At 37.3% G+C, this 21,466-nt stretch overlaps 1 protein-coding gene across 7 annotated transcripts in view; it reads left to right on the forward strand.

Annotated features, from left to right (window-relative positions):
* The window catches only part of Arid4b (AT-rich interaction domain 4B), a 125,671-nt gene that overhangs the window by 38,756 nt on the left and 65,449 nt on the right, over nt 1-21,466 (forward strand). For 6 of the 7 annotated variants that reach the window (XR_004385765.1, XM_032884655.1, XM_032884656.1 and 3 more), the window contains exons 3-7: nt 1,309-1,419; nt 11,386-11,451; nt 14,127-14,217; nt 16,358-16,437; nt 20,018-20,109. Coding sequence is in view for 6 of the 7 variants with exons in the window: in XM_032884655.1 (XP_032740546.1) it covers nt 1,309-1,419; nt 11,386-11,451; nt 14,127-14,217; nt 16,358-16,437; nt 20,018-20,109 (440 nt within the window). In the remaining variant the exon portion in view is untranslated. The remainder of the gene's footprint in view (nt 1-1,308; nt 1,420-11,385; nt 11,452-14,126; nt 14,218-16,357; nt 16,438-20,017; nt 20,110-21,466) is intronic. The other variant, XM_032884658.1, reaches the window with a different exon arrangement.

Genomic DNA, 21,466 nt, shown 5'->3' on the forward strand with positions numbered 1-21,466 from the left:
TCCAACTTTTGACATTTGATAAGATGCTGTTATTTACAAGTTATGTTGGATTGCTTTCCTAACTCTTCTGAGGCACTTGTATGCCTAATTGTAGCCACAGGTAAATGACATGGTAGAAATTACAGATACAGTTGCAAGCAGATGATTGTAACATTGAAATCTCTGTATTCTCTGAAGATTGTTCCTTATGTTTTAACAAGAACTTTGGGATGAGCTTAGATTGAAGTTTCTGTTCAACAGGTGACTGGAGTGCTTGGTGCTTATGGCAGTATTTTGTACTGCATGCCTTTTATGATTTCTCGAGAATATTAATGATATTAAGAGGAAAAGAAAGGGGTACAAGCAAATAGATTAAGTCATACTCAAATTTATGAATATTTGTTTTTATTGTAGGGCTTCTTAGGCCTTTCAGTGTATTTATGAATATTTAAAAGAGGAGGCAGAGGGATTATTCAATAATAGATTTCTTTTTCCAAACCTCCTGGTACCTCTTTTTGGTGAATATCTTAGGCTATTAGTGCTTCTTATAAAACACTGGAAAAAGCAGCTTACATAATCTTCCTTTGGCTTTGGAATTGGTGAAAAATAAGGTTCAGTGCAGAAATGCAGCCTACTGTAAAAAACAACAATAATAACAATAACAACAACAACAACAACAACAAACCCAAAAAAAGCAAAGCAGCAGATTAGGACCAATAAAAGTCAAACCTACAAGTGAGCAGTGTATTTAAAGTTGAAGGACAGACTAACAGAACCCATGTAAAGCATTCTTTCAGTAGTTTGAGACAGTGCATAATGGATTACTTCATGTGGCTTTTAGCAATAGTTGGGACACGTATACTTTGATTCTGTCATAGAGTTTTGAAAAGACAGAACTATCCTGAATCTGGATGAATACAAGGTACAGCCTGTTAGAAAACATTCGTTCATGCTTTGAGATTTCAGATCTGCTAACTAGCAAATCCCGTGGTTGTATGATAAGTATATATTTTAATAAGTCAATGAATGAATGAATGAATGAATGAATGAGTGAATAGGTGGTGAGAGCCTTAATGGAAGGTTGTGTCTGTGAGCCATTTTAGGGACCATTTGTGTTTAGTAGAAAAAAAATGTCTTTATATTTCCATAATGTACATTTAATTGATTGGTCTATGATACATGTTTTATTATTTTTAATTTATAGTATTTTATAGATGGCTTCACTATTCTAACCTACATTACTGTAACAAGATTAGGCGTATTCTGAAGCCTGATTGTAGGGGGGAAAATAAGCAGTTTAAATCAGGTTGTATTTCTTTGCATTTTTAGGCCCTTGATGAGCCTCCTTATTTGACAGTGGGCACTGATGTGAGTGCCAAGTACAGAGGAGCCTTTTGTGAAGCCAAGATCAAGACTGCAAAAAGACTTGTCAAAGTCAAGGTATGGTATTATTTGTAATTTAATAGTCATTAAATATTTGATACTTAAAAATTCTAAAAAAAAATCTAAAAATTATCTTTGTGCAAAATGAATTTTTAAAGTAGGCTATTAACCATTCCCAAACTAAACAATATTTGCTATTTAAAAATAAATTGGAATAAAATTTACTTATCACAGCTCATAATTTCAGTGTACACTTGGTTCTTTAGGATTGCTGTTTTAGTGTTGGAAAGGATCTTAGAAACCATCTGATTTGATCCTTTAGTTTTATTACATGAGAACAGTGGCCAGGCATAGTGGTACATATCTCTAATCCCAGCCCTAGGAGGGAAAGGCCAACCTGGTTTCTATGTCCTAGCCAGTCAGGGATACATGGGTTTCCCCCGATAGCAAAACATCAGGTGTTAACACTCTCCTGCCACCCTTTCTTGGTTACTGAGATGGAATCTTGGGCCTTAGGAATACTAGGCAAATATTCTTCCTTGCTAAGGAACCATATTCCCAGCCCATTGTTTTGTTTCTCTCCCTTCCTCTATTTTTTGAGAAAAGGTCTTGCTGTGTTAGGTGGGACTGGCCTTGAACCCACAGCAGTCTTTGAACTGCAACCTTATGAATGTTGGAATTACAGGTATATGCCACCTGACACTTGGTCCTCTGCCATTTTTGAAGAAAATCTTTCTGAAGTACTTGAGTTTTGAGTTGGCTAGTGAGCGAATTTAATTGCTTTCATTTTAAGTTATTACTATAAGACTAGTGAGGTGCACCTATGGTCCCAAGTATTAGCAAGGCAGAGGCCAGAACTGCATTTCAGCTTAGGAATTGGGGACACACATGGGGAAGATAGTGAGATCCTCTTTAAAAATAAGAGAAAGAGACTAGATTTGTAGCATAGTCAGAGAGCATCTGCCTGCCATGAGCAAGGCCCTGGGTTTGATGCTAGCAACAAAAAGTACGAGTAGTTGAATGAATGTATGAATGACCATGTATATTTAGTAGAAGGAAGATGCCTTTATATTTGAAAAATACAGAATAGTAAAAACTCAGGACCAATGAAACATCTTAGTGTTCTGGGTATTTACCCACTTGCCAATAATGTACTGAGTGACTGGACTTGGACTCTCTTAGATGGAAGGAGTGTGGAGATAGGAGGGTGTGCAGTGTAGACGAACAAATAACCATGCAATCATTGACTTGAATAATTAACCAAGTGGAAGAAGTATGATTATTTCCACTGAAGAGTTCTGTCTGTGCTGCCTGAGTGTATCTCTTAAGCATGTGTTGAAGCTTTTTGGGCTAGTTTGATTTCTACCCTGGCTAAAAACTAACTGTATATGAAGGCCTCTAAATTAACTGTGAACCCTCCTGGCCACACTTTCTCTTGTATTTTTCACAGGCTGGTGCCTGGAGTTGCTTTGTAATGTGGTTAGGTAAATGCTTTTACAGTGACATTTTCTCTTCTGGCATCGTATACTTCCATTTTCTGAGCTTAATAGTATTTATCAGCACCATTCTAGGGATGAATAAAAACCCATGTATCAATTTTATCATTTATTTGCTTATGGCTACTTAAAAGATCTGAAACTGAGTTTAGAAAAACCCCTTTCCTCCTGGTGGAGAAGGAGCTATTCCTTAGCTCAGGGATAGCATTCCTGTGCCAGCATGAAATGTGTTATTTGTGCAGGACCAATGACACTCAGGGCTTGTGCCTATGCTTGAGGAACATAGGCTGGATTTCATTTCAGTTCACCCTTAGCTATGTAACAAATGACCCAGGGGCTGAGACATAGCTGCTGTGTTGTTCTGATCATGAAGGAGAGAGACAAGGCTGCAGTGCTTTGCTGTATTTCGTATGTTGATAGCACAGGACATGTAATAGATATTACATGTAGCATCTGACATATAATAGATATTTGAAACTTCTTTTTGAATTTTTTTGGAAGCCTCAACATTTATAATTCAAAGTTAATGATTTTAATCTTAAATTGTTTGATAAATAATTAAACGTACATAGAGCTATGGCAGGATAGGTGACTGAGTAGTTAAGAAGGCTTGCTGTTCTTGCAGAGGACCTGAGTTTCCTCTCTCTCTCTCTCTCTCTCTCTCTCTCTCTCTCTCTCTCTCTCAACACACACACACTTACTTACACTTACACTCACAGACATATAAATAAAAATATAAAATAAACTTTTAAAAAAATGAATTCATCTAGGCTAAAGTGGAACATCTCTCTAATCCCAGCAGAGGCAGAGGGAGAGGCAGGCAAGGGGTTTCTAGGGGTAAGTCTTGTCTATATAGGGAGTTCCAGGACAGTCAGGGCTACATAGTGACACTGTGTCTCAAACAAACAAAGTGAATAAATTTTAAGCAGACTTGGTGATACATTTCTTTACTAGCTTTTGATCTATTGGACATTTATCCCACATTAAACATACTCTTAAAATCTTGCTTTTGTGTGTTATTAATATGCTTTGGATTCTATGGATTCCTGAGAGTTGGTTTGTGAGTCTGTTTCTTGCTGACTATGATGGTTTGTGTATGCTTGGTCCCAGGGAGTGGTACTGTTATAAGATATGGTTCTGCTGGAGTGGGTGTGTCACTGTATGTGTGGCTATAAGACCCTCACCCTAGCTGCCTGAAAGTCATTCTTCCACCAGCAGCCATCAGATGAAGATCTAGAACTCTCACCTGTGCCTGCACCATGCCTGGCTAGATGCTGCCATGCTTCCTGCCTTGATAATGGACTGAACCTCTGAGCCTGTGAACCAGTCCCAATTAAATGTTGTCCTTGTAAGGTTGCCTTGGTCATGGTGTCTGTTCACAGGAATAAAACCCTTACTAAGACACTGACCACTAGATTCTAATATTAACACGTTACCTCATCAGTTCTTTCTTTTTTTTAGGATCTTTTTTTATTGGACATATTACGTATTTACATTTCAAATGCTATGCCTTTTCCCCACCCCCTGCTTCTATGAAGATGTTCCTATTCCCACCCACTCATTCCCACCTTAACACCCTACACTGGGGAAAAGAACCTTCACAGGACCAAGGACTTCTCTTCCTATTGATGCCAGATAATGCCATCCTCTGATACATATACTGTTGGAGCCATGGGTCCCACCATGAGTACTCTTTTGTTGGTAGTTTAGTCCCCAGGAGTGCTGGGGGATCTGGTTGGTTGATATTGTTGTTCTTCCTGTGTGATTGCAAACCCCTTCAATTCCTTCAGTCCTTTCTTTAACACCTCCATTGGGGTCCCTGTGCTCAGTCCAACAGTTAGCTGCAAGCATCCTCTTCTGTATCAGTAAGGCTCTGGCAGAGTCTCTCAGAAGACAACTATATCAGTCTCCTGTCAGCTTGCACTTCTTGGCATCCACAAAGCTTCAAGGTTTGGTGTCTGCATATGAGAAGAATTCCCAGGTGGGGCAGTCTCTGCTCCAGCCTTAGTCCCTGTATCTCATCCCATGAGTATTTGGTTCCCCCTTCCAAGAAGGACTGAAGTATCCACAGTTTGGTCTTCTTGAGTTTCATATGGTCTGTGGATTGTTTCTCAGGTATTCTGAGCTTTTGGGCTGATACCCATTAATCAGTGATTACATATCATGTGTGTTTTTTTTTTTTTTTTTTTTTTTTTTCTTTTTTTGGAGCTGGGGACCAAACCCAGGGCCTTGCACTTGCTAGGCAAGTGCTCTACTACTGAGCTAAATCCCTAACCCCTCATGTGTGTTCTTTTGTGATTGGGTTACCTCACTCAGGATGATATTTTCAGTTCCATCCATTTGCCTATGAATTTCATGAAGTCATTAATTTTTTGTTTTTTTGTTTTTTTTTTTTTTTTTTTTTTTTGGGGTTCTTTTTTTCGGAGCTGGGGATTGAATCCAGGGCCTTGCGCTTCCTAGGCAAGCGCTCTACCACTGAGCTAAATCCCGAAGTCATTAGTTTTGATAGCTGAGTAATATTCCATTGTGTAAATGTACCACAGTTTCTGTATCTGTTCCTCTGTTGAAGGACATCTGGGTTCTTTCCAGCTTCTGGCTATTATGAATAAGGCTGCTCTGAACATAGTGGAGCATGTGTCCTTGTTATATGTTGGAGCTTCTTTTGGGTATATGCCCAGGAGTGGTATAGCGTGGTCCTCAGGTAATACTATGTCCAAATTTCTGAAGATCCTTTAAATTGATATGAAGAAAGGATATATGAGATTGCAATCCCACAAACAAGGGAGGAGTGTTCCTCTTTCTCTACATCCTCACCAGCATCTGTTGTCACCTGAGTTTTTGATCTTAGCCATTCTGTCTGGTGTGAGGTGGAATCTCAGGATTATTTTGATTTGCATTTTCCTGATGACTAAGGATGTTGAACATTTCTTTAGGTACTTCTGAGTCATTCGATAATCCTCAGCTAAAAATTTTTGTTTAGCTCTGTACCCCATTTTTTAATAGGGTTATTTGACTCTCTGGAGTTTAACTTCTTGAGTTCCTTGTATATTTTGGATATTAGCCCTCTATTGGAGTAGGATTGGCAAAGATCTTTTCCCAATATGTTGGTTGCCGTTTTGTCCTTATGACAGTGTCCTTTGCCTTACAGAAGCTTTGCAGTTTTATGAGGTCCCATTTGTCGATTCTTGATCTTAGAGCATAAGCCATTGGTATTCTGTTCAGGAAATTTCCTCCAGTAACCATGTGTTCAAGGATCTTCCCCACTTTTTCTTCTGTTAGTTTGAGTGTATCTGGTTGTATGTGGAGGTCCTTGATCCACTTGGACTTAAGCTTTGTACATGGTGATAAGAATGGATCAATTTGCATTCTTTTATACATGCTGGCCTCCAGTTGAACCAGCACCATTTGTTGAAAATACTATCCTTTTTCCACTGGATGGTTTTAGCTCCTTTGTCAAAGATCAAGTGACCATAGGTGTGTGGGTTCATTTCTGGGTCTTCAATTCTATTTTATTGATCCACCTGCCTGTCTCTGTACCAATACCATACAGTTTTTATCACTATTGCTCGGTAATACAGCTTGAGGTCAGGGATGGTGATTTCCCCCAGAAGTTCTTTAATTGTTGAGGATAGTTTTTGCTGTCCTGGGTTTTTTTGTTTTTCCAAATGAATTTGCAAATTGCTTTTTCTAACTCTGTGAAGAATTGAGTTGGAATTTTGATGGGATTGCATGGAATCTGTAGATTGCTTTTGGCAATATGGGCACTTTTACTGTATTAATCCTGCCAATCCATGAGCATGGGAGATCTTCCTGTCTTCTGAGATCCTCCAGTTCTTTCTTCAGAGATTTAAGTTCTTGTCATGCAGATCTTTACTTGCTTGGTTAGAGTCACACCAAGGTATTTTATGTTATTTGTGACTATTGTGAAGGGTGTCATTTCCCTAATCTCTTTCTCAGCCTGTTTATCCTTTGAGTAGAGGAAGACTCCTGATTTGTTTGAGTTAATTTTATACTCAGTCACTTGGCTGAAGTTGTTTATCAGGCCCTTATTAGTTTTCTGGTAGAATTTTTGGGGTCACTTATGTATACTATCATATCATCTGCAAATAGTGATATTTTTTCTTCTTCTTTTCCAATTTGTATCCCTTTGATCTCCTTTTGTTGTCTCATTGCTCTGGCTAGGACTTCGTGTACTATATCGAACAGGTAGGGAGAGAGTGAGCAGCCTTGGCTAGGCTCTTAATTTTAGTGGGATTGCTTCAAGTTTCTCTCCATTTAGTTGGATATTGACTACTGGTTTGCCGTATATTGCTTTTGCTATGTTTAAGTATGGGCCTTGAATTCCTGATCTTTGCAAAACTTTTAACATGAAGGTATGTTGAATTTTGTCAAATGCTTTCTCAGCATCTAATGAGATTATCTTTTTTTTTTTTTTTGTGTGAGTTTGATTGCTTAGTAGGATACGTTGATGGTTTTTGGTATATTGAACCATCCCTGCATTCTAGGGATTCTTGATCATGATGGATGATCATTTTGATGTGTTCTTGGATTCAGTTTATGAGAATTTTTGCGTCGATATTCATAAGGGAAATTGGTCTGAAGTCCTTTTTCTTTGTTGGGTCTTTGTATGGTTTAGGTATAAGCATAATTGTGGCTTCATAGAAGGAATTTGGTAGTGTGCCTTCTGTTTCTATTTTGCGGAATAGTTTGGACAGTATTGGTATCAGACCTCCTATGAAGGTCTGATAGAATTCTGTACTAAACTCTTCTGGTCCTGGGCCCTTTTTGGTTGGGAGACTTTTAATAACTGCATCTCTATCTTTAGGAGTTATGGGACTGTTTAGATGATTTATCTGATCCTGATTTAGAATTGGTACCTGGTATCTGTCTATTTCCTCCAGATTTTGTAGCTTTGTTGAGTATAGGCTTTTTTGAATTTCCTGAGATTCTGTTGTTATGTCTCCTTTTTCACTTCTGATTTTGTCTATATGGACACACACTCTGACCTGTGGTTAGTCTTGCTAAGGGTTTATCTCTCTCTCTTTATTTTTTTTCAAAAAACACATAAAAACAAAAAAGCAAAACTGCTCCTAGTTCTGTTGATCCTTTGCATAGTTCCTTTTGTTTTTACTTGGTTGATTTCAGCCCTGAGTTTGAGTATTTACTGCAGACTACTCCTCTTGGGTATATTTGTTTCTTTTTATTCTAGAGCGTATAGTTGTGCTGTCAAGCTGTTAGTGTATGCTCTCTCTTGTTTCGTTTTGGAGGCACTCAGAGCTATGAGTTTTCCTCTTAGCACTGCTTTCATTGTGTCCCATAAGTTTGGGTATGTTGTACCTTCATTTTCATTAAATTCTAAAATGTCTTTAATTTCATTCTTCATGTCTTCCTTGACCAAGTTGTCATTGAGTAGAGCATTGTTCAACTTCCATGTATATGTGGGCTTTCTGTCATTTTTGTTGTTATTGAAGACCAGCCTTAGTTCATGGTGATCTGATAGGATGCATGGGATTATTTCAATCTTCTTGTATCTGTTGAGGTCTGTTTTGTGTCCGATTATATGGTCAGTTTTGGAGGAGGTACCATGGGGTGCTGAGAAGAAAGTATATTTTATTTTAGGATGAAATGTTCCTTAAATAGCTGCTAAATCCACTTGGTTCATGACTTCTGTTAGTTTCTCCATGTCTCTGTTTAGTTCTGTTTCCATGATCTGTCCATTGATGAGAGTGGGTGTTGAAATGCCCTACTATTATTGTGTGAGGTGCAGCGTGTGCTTTGAGCTTTAGTAAGCTTTCTTTTATGAATGCAGGTACCCTTACATTTGGAGCATAGATATTCAGGATTGAGAGTTCATCTTGATGGATTTTTCCTTTGATGAACATGAAATGTCCTTCCCTAGGACCATTTGCTTGGAAAGTTGTTTTCCAGCCGTTTACTCTGAGGTAGTGTCTGTGTTTGTCACTGAGTTGTATTTCCTGCATGCTGGGTCCTTTTTCCATGTCCAGTCTATTAGTTTATGTCTAATTTTTGGGGAATTGAGTACATTGATGTTAAGATATTAAGGAATAGTGATTGTTTTTCCTGTTATTTTTGTTGTTAGAGGTGGAATTATGTTTGTGTGACTCTGTTGGTTTTGTTACAAGGATATTACTTCCTTTTTCTAGGGTGTAGTTTTCTTCCTTGTGTTAGTGTTTTCCATCTATTATCTTTTGTAGGGCTGGAGTTGTGGAAAGATAATGTGTCAGTTTTGTTTTGTCATGGAACATCTTGGTTTCTCCATCTATGTTAATTGAGAATTTTGCTGGATATAGTAGCCTTATTTGGCATTTGTGTTCTCTTAGGGTCTGTATGACATCTGCCCAGGATCTTCTGGTTTTCATATTTTCTGTTGAGAAGTCTCGTGTAATTCTGATAGGTCTGCTTTTGTACATTACTTGACCTTTCCCCCTTTACTGCTTTTAATGTTCTTCCTGTGTTTTGTGCATGTGGTGTTTTGACTGTGATGTGACAGGAGGAATTTCTTTCCTGGCTCAGTATATTTGGGATTCTGTAGGCTTCTTGTATGTTTATGGGCATCTCTTCCTTTAGGTTAGGTAAATTTTCTTCTATAATTTTGTTGAAGATATTTACTGGCCCTTCACGTTGGGAATCTTTGCTGTCTTTTATACCTATTATCCTTAGGTTTGATCTTTTCATTGTGTCCTGGATTTCCTTGATGTTTTGGGTTAGGAGCTTTTTGCTTTTTGCATATTTTCTTTGACTGTTGTGTCAATGTTTTCTATGGTATCTTCTGCCCCTGAGATTCTCCCTTCAGTCTCTTCTATTCTGTTGGTGTTGCTTGCATCTATGATTGCTGTTATCTTTCCTACATTTTCTATCTCCAGGTTTGTCTCCCTTTGTGATCTCTTTATTGCTTCTATTTTTGTTTTCAGATTCTGGATGGTTTTGTTTAATTCTTTCACCTGTTTACTTGTGTTTCCTGTAATTCTTTCAGGGTTTTTTTCCTCTTTAAGGCATTCCTCCTGTTTACCTTTGTTGCCCTCTATTTCTTAAGGGAATCATTTATGTCTTTCTTAAAGTCCTCCATCTTCCTCATGAGATGGGATTTTTAAATCCAGATCTTGCTTTTCCGTTTGTTGGGGTATCCAGTACCGGTTATGGTGGCAGAACTGGGTTCTGCTGGTGCCAGTTAATCTTGATTTCTGTTGCTGAACTTCTCGCTCTTTTCTTGCCATTTGCAATCTCTGATGTTAATTGGTGCTGTCTCTGACTGAAGCTTGTCCCACCCGTGTGCCTGTGAGCTGTGATCTTAGGAGTGAGAGCGCTCCTGGGAGACCCGCTCTGTCTAGGCAGGTTTGGGTCCAGCAGGCTGTGGGGCAACTGTATCTCTCTGGGTGCAGATAGATACTGGATGGAACTCATCAGTTCTTACAGAATTATTTTTTATAGATAACTCCATCAATCTGTATTGAATATGGTACTCATTTGTTTGTTTTGAGACAGGGTTTCTATGTAGTTTTAGCTGTTCTAGAACTTCCTATGCCGACCAGACTAGGCTTAGACTCACAGAGACCCTCCTATGTGTACCTCCTGAGTGCTAGGATTAAAGATATGTATTAGCATACCTAGCCTGTGATGGTAGTTACCAACTAATTAATTTTAATCTCAGCACGTGAGAGGCAGAGGAAAGCAGATCTCTGATTTCAAGGCTACCCTGTTCTGTATGGGGAGTTCCAGGTCAGCCAGGGATACATAGTTATATCCATCTAAACAACATTTTTCACTTACTATTTTCCTAATTCTCTAATTCCATAGTACTGGTACAAGGTGCAGAAAGGTCTGGGAAAGACTACCCAGTGTTCGAATCTTAGCTCTGTTATTTATCTTCTAGCTCTATGATCCTGGACTCATTCATTGGCTTTCTGTTTAACGAAAGGGGAGTAAAGTTTTTAGGGTGTGATTCTATGTCTTTTCTCTATGTGGGGGATTGAATCAAGAACTTTCTTTGGCAAATATCTACCTCTGAGCTACCATCCACAACCTTGGTTGGATATTAAATTCCATCCTTGGAACATGATACTTAGTTCTGAATGACTATTGTGGCCATTCTTAATACTTTTTATCCAAGCACCAAGGAGTCTGAGGTCAGGCTGAATTACATAGTGAGACTTTGTTTCAAAAAAATTCAAAACAAAGTAATAGAAAAAGTAAATTTGTATCCACTGGTTAGTATTTAGGCCTTCACAAAATATTGCAACTCCTCATAGACTTAGGTCATTACATCATTTTTCCCTCAACCTTTAAGGATAACAAGTTGTGCATTAAGGTAGTAAGTGGGATATCCAGCCTTGTAGTTGTGGTATCTGTTGATGATTATTTTTATTTTGGAAAAAAAAATCCGTTTAAACAATTTTCTATTCATTTGTTTAGTGTTTAGACTAGTTGGTCCTTATTTAGTTTGCACATACACGATATGTAATTGTTTGGGTTTTTTGGGTGTGTAAGTAATTAGATTCATATTTTCTAGGTGACTTTTAGACACGATTCTTCAACAGTGGAAGTTCAGGATGACCACATAAAGGGCCCACTGAAGGTGAGTTTGTCATTTCCCCCCAGGTTTGATTGGAGAATGACATTTGATCTTTTTTCTTTTTTTATTGGTGTTCATTTTTAACTCTACATACTTTTCTCTAAAAAGACTAATTGGAATATATTTAATATTACATTGTATCTGACATGATAGCAAAATCTATGTTTAAAAATGAACTGTGCATTAAGGAGGTATTTACTACTTCCATTCAGGTGTTTTCCTTTACTGCAAGAATGGGTTTTCCAGGAATGCATAGTATTCATGATGTAAGCAATTAAAAGCAAAATCCTGAGCTCTTGATTTTGGAGCCACCCACTGGCAGATTGAATCTTTTAAGGGAGGTTGAGCCATTTGTTCTTCATTCACTAGTGGGATAGATGTTGTTTTACCTTCTTATATGCCACTAAGCCAGTGACGGGGAGTTTGAGAAATCACCATGTATGAAAATGTCCACCGTCTGGGCTTGAGGAATCGTTAGGAAATACTTAGAATATTGAAGAATAGTGAAGAAACATTTTGTAGATCTTTGCACAAAACATAGCTTACTTGGTACCTTGGGGTTCCAAAATTCTTTAGTTTAAAAAAAAATTCTTATTATTAATTCTTACCTTGTCAAAAACAGTTTCCCATCATTTCCATTTTATAGGCATCATCTTTAATTTTATGTATCCATTTGTCACTTTCAGGGACCAGTGGAGACAGGCATATACAGTTATGACTTTAGTTCCCACTTGCTTAGCACTCGGTGTGTGCTGGTGCTGTCCCGAATCTTTCTGCATCTAGTATTTTATTTAGTCTTGAGAACAGCAATATAGAAGAGAAAACGGAAGGGAAGACTCCAGTTTCACAAGCAATAATGTCCGCATTCAGATAGGGTCACAACCTGCGTTTGAGAAGGTGTGCTGTTTGCATTGAGTACCCAAGCCTATGCCTGCCTCCTAGGCATAGCCCCACAGCTCTTTGCTGTCTCACCTGCCTTGTTGTGCTACAGGCCCAGGTACCTACCACCAGGAAGTGTTTGTTGCATAAGGGTAGAATTGGCACCTGAACTTCAGTCTTTCTCTCCTTAGTCTGGTCTAGCTTCCTAAATAATGGTGTAGTTGATTTATTTCTTTGTTTTTTGTTTTTTGTTTTTTGTTTTTTTTTTTCTTTGTGATTGATGGGGTCTTAGTACTATTTTAGATTTGTATATCCAGTTGTAACAAATTTTTGTATAAGATTAATGATACATTTTTACCTGTAGATTAGGGGGCTGGCGGTGATGTTGCTAGGATTTGAACTATTTCCTCATACATTTTGTAGCTTTTATCAGGTGGTAGAAGGCGACAACATTCAATTTCATGTTTCTTTTATAGGAAAGAGTGGTCATTTAATCACAATACACTTTGAATAATGAATTTACAGGAAAATGGCACATAATGCGACTCTTGATTTAAAATCTGAGTATCGATTCCTCACAGGACTTGTCAGTTTTTCTGTACTTCTTACCATTTGGTCATTTTATGGAGCTAAGGCTCTTCTCTGAAGGAATTTTTTAAAATCATCGTTATAAGGACCATACAAGTAGAAATACCAGCATTTTCAGATAAGATAGAAAGTAGTATAAATGTCTGTAAGCAGTGGGCAGTCTAACCTGTAAGGAAGATTCAGGACATTTTTGATTACCTCTATCCATCTTCAGCTTCTTTGAAAGAGAGATGGGGAGATGGGGGAAAGACAGTTATTTTCACAGTCAGTGCTTCTCAGTGTCTGTAATGACCCCTGGGGGTTCTTAAGACCCCTTTATAGGCCTATAGAGACAAAACTGCTTTCTTAGTAATGCTTAGATTTACTTTCCTTATCCAATGTATGGACATTGTCAGTAAAACTTCAGGCATCTTGAACACAAATCAAGCTGGTAACTGTTGCATTCATCACCATTGTAATCTGGCTAAGCATGGGTATCGGTGGTCTACCTGCCCCCATGACCAGCCCCAAGCAGCTCTTTTGCTCTGGTTCCCATGGCCAGCCTGCTGCCAAGCCACTCTGGTTAAGAACCAGCTCCCAAGCTAGCTCTCTTGGTCTCCGCTTGCTAGGCTGACAGAACCAGTCTTTCTTGGAATGTCTGGAGCTGTCATTCTGTTCCCCTTAGCCCCAAGAAATGAAAACACTAGACCTTTTTATATCTACCAGCCAGACTTATAACAGTAAATCTCCAACCCCAAAATGTGTACACAAAGAACACAAAACTCAATTGATAGAAATAGAAGCTGCACACCTAGATTGGACAAATGTACCCGACATTACTTTATTGCCCATCTATGAAATCCCTAGTTACTTCAGGCCACGTGGTTCTGGTTCATTTTCCTCCATCTTCTTCAATCCTCCTGTCTTGTCTGTCTTCTTCCTCTTTTCCCTCTCTAAATCTTTCAGCTTCGCTTTTCCTTCCATCACCCAATCACAGGCTGTAGCCTTATCCAGTCAATTAAGACTTCATCTGACCTCACCTGAGTATGTGACCTACCTCTTGTCAGGACACCGCTCTTGAAGCAGAAAAAACAAATAGCAATTCACAACCCACCATGTATGCATTTAAAAAAAAAAAAAAAAAAAAAAAAAAGCAGAGTTCGGCGTTACTATTTATTGCTTTTGGGTCATTTGCCTTCAAAAGGTTTTCTAATATTTACATAATATTTTAGGTAGGAGCTATTGTGGAAGTGAAGAATCTTGATGGTGCCTATCAGGAAGCTGTTATCAATAAACTGACAGATGCAAGTTGGTATACTGTGGGTAAGACAATAATTTTTTATTAAAATTTTATTTTTAGTTGTATAAAATTTGTTACAGTAATATCAATAAACTAGCAGATGCAAGTTGGTATACTGTGGGTAAGACAATTTTTTATTAAAATTTTATTTTTGTACAAAATTTGTTACAGTAATATCAATAAACTGACAGATGCAAGTTGGTATACTGTGGGTAAGACAATAATTTTTTATTAAAATTTTATTTTTAGTTGTACAAAATTTGTTGCAGTAATGCAGATAAAGCTAGATTTCCTAGACTAAATTTCCTTAACTAGTGCAATAGACTCCGTTACTATTACTGGTTATCTTCCAGATTATAAAGGAAATATTTCTAAGCTGCTTATATGTACATATAATTTGAAATTATTTAGTATATAGTATATACTTAGATTTCTAGCTATTTCCATTTCAAAATATATCTTACAGAAACTTGTTCCTCCATTTTCATCATTTTTAACTCTAGAGTTCATTAGTGTTAACTGTCCAACCTGTTGTACAACACAATTTCTTTAAATAGTTGGGTATGATCTCACTCATTTTCTGTTCTGCCAGGCTTCTTGCCTACAGTGGTGAATGCTACAGTGGTGGATGTACATGATCCCCATATTTTCCTGTGCACTAAGGAATAGATAGAAGTTCAAGTTGAAGAGACATGTGCTTTTCAACTTAAGAGGGAAAATTGCCTGTCTCTCTTAAAAATTCATATGGTCAGTGTACAAGTATATGTGTTTGCCCAGTTCTTGTCAGACTGATGCCACTATTTTGGCCAAGTTGGATGCAGGTAGAGGAGTGCGCGTACGTGAGTGAGTGAGTGTGTGTGTGTGTGTGTGTGTGTGTGTGTGTGTGTAGGTAGTCCTGTGGATAAAGGGATAAAGGCATGCACCACCAAATTTGAATAAGAGGGAACCAACTTATGCAAGTTGTCCTCTGGTTTATGGTATATGCATGCAAGTGTACCATACTTGTGCATATATATACACGCATACTATGCTGGTGAGTTTCATGGTAACTTGATACAGGCTAAAGTCATTGGAGAGGAGGGAGCCTCAGCTGAGACAATTTCTTTATAAGATAGGACTTTAGGCAAACCTGTGAAGTATTTTCTTATTTACTAATTGGTGTGGGAGGGCTTAGCCCTTTGTTGGTGGGCACACCCCTGGGCTGGTGATTCTAGGTTCTGAATCTAGGTTCTGAAAGCAGGGTGAGCAAGCCAAACAAGCCAGTAAGCAGCACCTTTCCATGGCCTATCAGCTTCTGCCTCCAGATTCCTACACTGTTGGAATCCCTGTGCTCTTCCTGCAATGACGGCTTATGATGTAGGAGTATAAGTCAAACAAACCTTTTCATTACCCAACTTAGTTTTGGTCATGGGGTTTCACCACAGCAACAGTAATCCTAACTAGAGGGGACGCGCGCACGTGCGCGCGCACACACACACACACACACACACACACACACATCTGATAACACACACAGATCTGATAACTTTATTAAAAATAGCTGTACTCTGTCCCAGGATTTTTTTTTTATTACTTTTTTTTATTAACTTAAGTATTTCTTATTTACATTTCGAGTGTTATTCCCTTTCCTGTTTTCCAGGCCAACATCCCCCTAACCCCTCCCCCTCTCCTTTATGGGTGTTCCCCTCCCCTGTGTCCAGGATTTTTAAGGAATATAGGAGTTTCTTGAAATTCTGTGTATCATAAAATAGACATGTGAAGATCATTCTGTATCTAAAGTAATTTTCAAATTGTGACATGATCATCATAGTCAAGTGAGTTATTGCCTTTGTTATTTCTAGCAAACATTGTAGTGCCTTAAATCAGGAAATTGTAGCTTTGCAACCTTAGGGAACATTTGGCAATATGTGGAAACAGTTTTTGAATGTGGCAACTGGCAAAGGAGGCTTCTAGGATGGAGCTCCTGTTGTGCTATAGGATCAGCTTGCCACAATTAGTTTATTTGATACATTTTGTATTTAACGATAATTAACGATATTTGCTAGAAAACATGAATTCCAAATTAATTCTTAAAAATGGGACTGTTTGCACTCAGAAAATTTAATGATTTCCTTCATCATCTTAGAAAAGTTTCTCAATTGCTTCCATTTTATTTCCTCACAGTTTTTGATGATGGAGATGAGAAGACACTGAGAAGATCTTCATTATGTCTGAAAGGAGAGAGACATTTTGCTGAAAGTGAAGTACGTGATAGAATTGATTTGAATGATCACATCTTCTGGGGTTTCTTTTGTGTTGATTTTGTTTGTTTGTTTGAGACAGGGTCTCACTGTAGCCGCGGCTGTGGTTGCCCTGGAGTTCACTGTACATACAGATCAAGCTGGCCTCAAACTCACAGAGAGCCACCTGCTTCTGCCTCCTGAGTACTGGGATTAGAGTTGTGTGTCACCATGCCTGGCTTGAACATGTAGTATTATTTTCTGTAGAAGGAGCAAAGTTTTGCTTTTTCAATCCAGTGAACAAAAAAATTCCTGTTAATCAAAAAAATTCCCAAGTACAGGTGTCATTATGTGATCTGTGAACTATGTTGAAAGCCATGAGCTCAAACATCAAGTTATGTGTTTAAAGCATTTTAGTACTTTTCCACAAAGAAAGTAGTAGGCTTATTTAGTTACCTTGAGGCTGCTTTTTTTCTTTTTTAATAAATAAATAAACAAATAGGAATTCTGTGAGTTCCATGCTGGCCTCGAACTCATGGTTCTCTTGCTTTTGCATCCTGAGTGCTGGGATTATGGTCATGTACTGCTGTGTCTAGCTTTTTCGGGCCACTTCTATATAACTTTATGTAAATATTCTAGTCAGGATGTATAAGACTTCTAAAAGGCATCTTAAGAATTAATAAATATACTTAAAAAGAAGAGCTGAAGGATATAAAGGAGCTACTTCATAGTGACATTGTAATTTTTGTCTGACTGCCCTTTCTGAAATTATCTTTGATTTCTCTTTCACAATGTTAACCACTCCCTGACATTAAAGTATATATTTTGTTTGTTTGTTTTGGGGGTCTGCATTCCTAGGTAGCATGTATCACAAGAGCAGGCTTTTTGTCTTCACTGCTTTGATCATAGTTCCTGCTGCAGTGCCTGGCACAGGAAGGGAGCTGAGCACTTGGTAATCATATGTAAGTGCACATCTACCAGAGGCTTTGCTAAGTGCACTGTCACATTCTCTGCTTTATCCACGCCAACGAACTGTTCTTAACACTCTAATTAGTTAGTTATGAGACTGAGAGCCAGAACTGGTCAGACTAGAACTTTGTAGCACAAAAGTCGGCTGTTTACTTGAAAGCTGGACCAAGAAAACTGCCAAGGATCTGCATTCAGGAGCTTGAGTCACTCTCCATAGTAACATGCTATGCATGGCCAGGTCATTCTCTCAAAAGTGACTGATACACAGTGTAACTGACCTGTCATACCTTTGTCTTCTTTGTTTAGAAGAATGTTTGTTATGGGACACTTTAGTATTACTTACTTACATAGTAGACCATATTTTTGTTTGAAAATTATTTACTCTTCCTTCAGCAATTGAAATTCCATTTTATTTTGTTTCTCATAATTTACCACTCCCTATAGACTGCTGGTTTGTACTATCTTGTTTTGGTTCCAGTTGAACCCACTTGGTAGAATCTTCTCTAAAGGCCACTAGAAATGCTTTTTTCTGTATAATGTTTTTCGTGGGTTTTTTGCCCATTATATTACCTCACCCTTTATTTTTTGCCCTTCCCTTGAGTTTTCTTGCTTTGTGATCTTTTTGTTATTTATGTGCCCTATAAATTTTAAACTGTTTTAGGGGAATAGCCACATTTCCTTGATGAATCCTCCTTTTCCCCAGCAGTGTTTTCTCTATAAGAGCCTTCAACAAATGATTATTGGATTATATTTGGAGATGAGGTTTTGTTTGTTTTGTTTTTTTGTTCTTTTGAGATGAGGTCTCTCTGTGCAGCACAGTCTGACCTTGAACTGGCTCCGTAGTTGACATTAACCTTGGAATCCTGATCTTCCTGCTTATCTCTTCAAAGCCTCCCAAGTGTTAGAATTATAGATATCTTGGGTTGGCTTAGTTTTTAGAGGTTTGTTGTTTTATTGGCTTTTTGAAGCTGTTCTCTCTGTAGGCTGGGCATAGATTGACCTTGTAACTGGACCCACTTCCTTCCTCCCAAGTGCTGGAGTTACAATTTTACACCAGCACACCCATGTTTTGAAGGTTTAATGCAAGAAATCTGACTTCTTTGGAGCAAGTGACATCATGAAATGATCTTTCTGCATTTACGAGGTTTATATGTAACTCCATTCCCTTAGAACACATATCCAGTTAGTGCCAGTAAGTAAATATGGCGGCTTAAAATCCTGACTTTTCAACTGATGAAGGCTTGGTTTAAAGAAGAATCTAATTTAATAGTTTTGCTTTTACCAGAAGAATTTAAGACTGGATTTGTTTGTAAGGCAGGGATAGGCTGAGATAGTATGAACAATAGCTATGTGTTTGTGGTGCTTTCAAGGAAGATTTTTTTCTCTGTGTCTCTTTCTGCTGTTGATTACTTTTATTTATATTTTGCTTAAGGCCAGTTAGGATAATAGGGGTGTGATATATTCATTAATCCCCTCCTATGTGTCAGTGCTGTGCTAAGGACACTGATGAGCTGTGTAGGATGGCATTTCTACTTGAGTAGCTCATCCTCTACTAGAGAATAAAACCACTAGTTAAACAATCAGAAATGTCTTAATACTTTTATTATATTAATGCTTGGTAAGGAGAGTATATAGAAGGAAGTGTAACCTAAAATGTACTTTTAAGAAATCTTAACCATAGATAGTTTCTCTGTTTTGACAATTTTCCCAGGAATCCATCATTTCTCCAGTGTTCACAAAATTACCTTCCAACAGCAAACATTAATTTATTGGTGGAAAAGGAAAAAGAAAAGTGTTTGTATGTATGTATGTACACATTTTATTAGGTGAGAAGAAAATAAGACACATTATCAACACTGAGCTTTAGCGGGTTAAGGCTAATAGGGTAGTATTTGAAGTGCTACCTTAGGTTTATATACTTTGCAGGAAATGAAGGCTGGAAAAAAGGACAAGAAAACTTGTGAAAAATACATTCCCGTGAGATGTGTAGATTATATCAAGAAAGGAATACTTGTTTTCATACTGGCAATTATATTGTATGCTGCAGATTAAAAAGAAAAACAAATTAAATACTAAAAGTCATTTTTAAACATTTCTTTATGGAAGATTTATTGTAGAAAACATTTGCCAAATTATAATATATCTTCTTTGGATCCTCCTTTCAAGCTATTGGCGTTTATCTTGATGGTTAATTTTGTTTTGCTTACTTATTACAATTTTTATGGATTATGATTTATAGACAAGGAAAAATTTTGAGCTGTTGTTGACCTCATCCTAAGAATTACAAGTATAGTATATATAAGTAGGTATATTACCTTGTGTGTGTGTTTTGGGTAAGCTATTGGTTATTTTGTATTTTAGTGAGTTTTGGATGTGTGTGGCTTACTAATAGGTAATGAATCACCTAGACAGGCAGCCAGGGCTTTATTTTTCTTTCTCTCTCCAAATAATGGACTCATTCATCTTTATTTTAATATCTTTGAAACTAGAGTTTTCTTTCAATAGAAAAGTTGTATTGTAGCCTTCGTTGGATGAAAAAAATAATTTGAACATATAACATATTGCATTAGTTGGTTTAGAATGAAGAAAGCACTTGCAAAGCAATAACTTGTTGGGTTTGTGCTCTCACCCACAGACACTAGACCAGCTCCCACTTACCAATCCTGAGCATTTTGGCACTCCAGTCATAGGAAAGAAAACAAATAGAGGAAGAAGATCTAATCATATGTAAGTCAATTTTCATAACTGTTAGTGAACCTGAAATCATTTCTCTTTCCAGTATTGTTTTAATAGATCTTTAAATTGTAAATTGAAAAGTGTTAATGAGATCTCCTGCTGATGTCAGAGATTCAGACTCCTCAGCATGGGACTGAGCTCCATGCCTGCCAGCCTTAACAGCTGTTTTCCTCCAAGTCTTCCTTCATGTATCTTGATGCTGCTTTTGGAGCAGAACTAGTCAGTTGTCCCCATTGGTTTTCTGAAATCATACCTCCTTGTGCCTCCCTCCCTGCCATTTTCTTGCTCACTCTGTAGCTCCTACCTTTATGTGAACTATTTTGTTGTTCCCTGCTTTTTCCTTTGAAACCAGACATTATTTTTTTATGAGTCTCCTAGATTCTTTGCATTGATCAAATGTCATAGATAAAATTTCATCTCTTACTCTTACTATATAGTGTTGGTTTTCTTTCTTAGTATCTATGAGGCAAATGCCTGAAAGGGTTAAAAACAACTTCTTTGAAGCAGTTTAAAAGAAGTTGGAGTGGATTAGACAGCAGAGTATATTTTTTAATTTATTCTTTCAAGTGTTCTTTTAAAAAAATTAATGATTTGAATTAAAAAATTAATATCAGAAATAAAAATATATAATCATGAAAGAAAATATTGTTAAACAGCTAAAAATAAATATTTAATTAGATTATTAAAAACCTTAAGTGAATGCTTTCAGTATATACAATCAGATATTAACTCTGATTTAATATTTGAAAACCCTCAAGATGTAAGGTGGGTAAGTTCACTCATACTATTTAATGGGCTAATTCATCTTTATTATATTAATAAGTATTCATCTTTATTTTTATCTGAAATAATAGTTTCCTTATTAAAAATGATAGTTTCTTTATTAAAATCAGGATTCTAGAAGATGGATTGGCAGTTAAGAATGATTGCTTCTCTTGCAAGGACCACATTGGGTGACTACTGTAACTCCAGCTCCAGGGAATCTGATGGCTTCTTTTGGCTTGCATGGGTATCAGCTGTTACTACTGTATACATACATACATACATACATACATACATACATACATACATACATACTTGAGTGAGTAAATATGTAAATAAAATTTAAGATTAAGGAGACGTTCTGAGACAGGAGAACTGGGGCTTACCCCACAGGCTTTTCTTGTTTAACTAGTAAGTTCGATTTTCCTTAGCTAGAGTACTTAACTTACTTGCAAATTAGTTTTAATATCAAATAAACTTTCATTTGAGGAAGGAAATTAAAAGATTAATTTTTGCACTGAAAAAGATATTCATTGCTATCCATTTTCCTATCTTTAATTTGAGTTACTCATTTACTCTCTGAATC

This window comes from Rattus rattus, chromosome 14 (assembly GCF_011064425.1).
Source record: "Rattus rattus isolate New Zealand chromosome 14, Rrattus_CSIRO_v1, whole genome shotgun sequence".
Taxonomy (NCBI): Eukaryota; Metazoa; Chordata; class Mammalia; order Rodentia; family Muridae; genus Rattus; species Rattus rattus.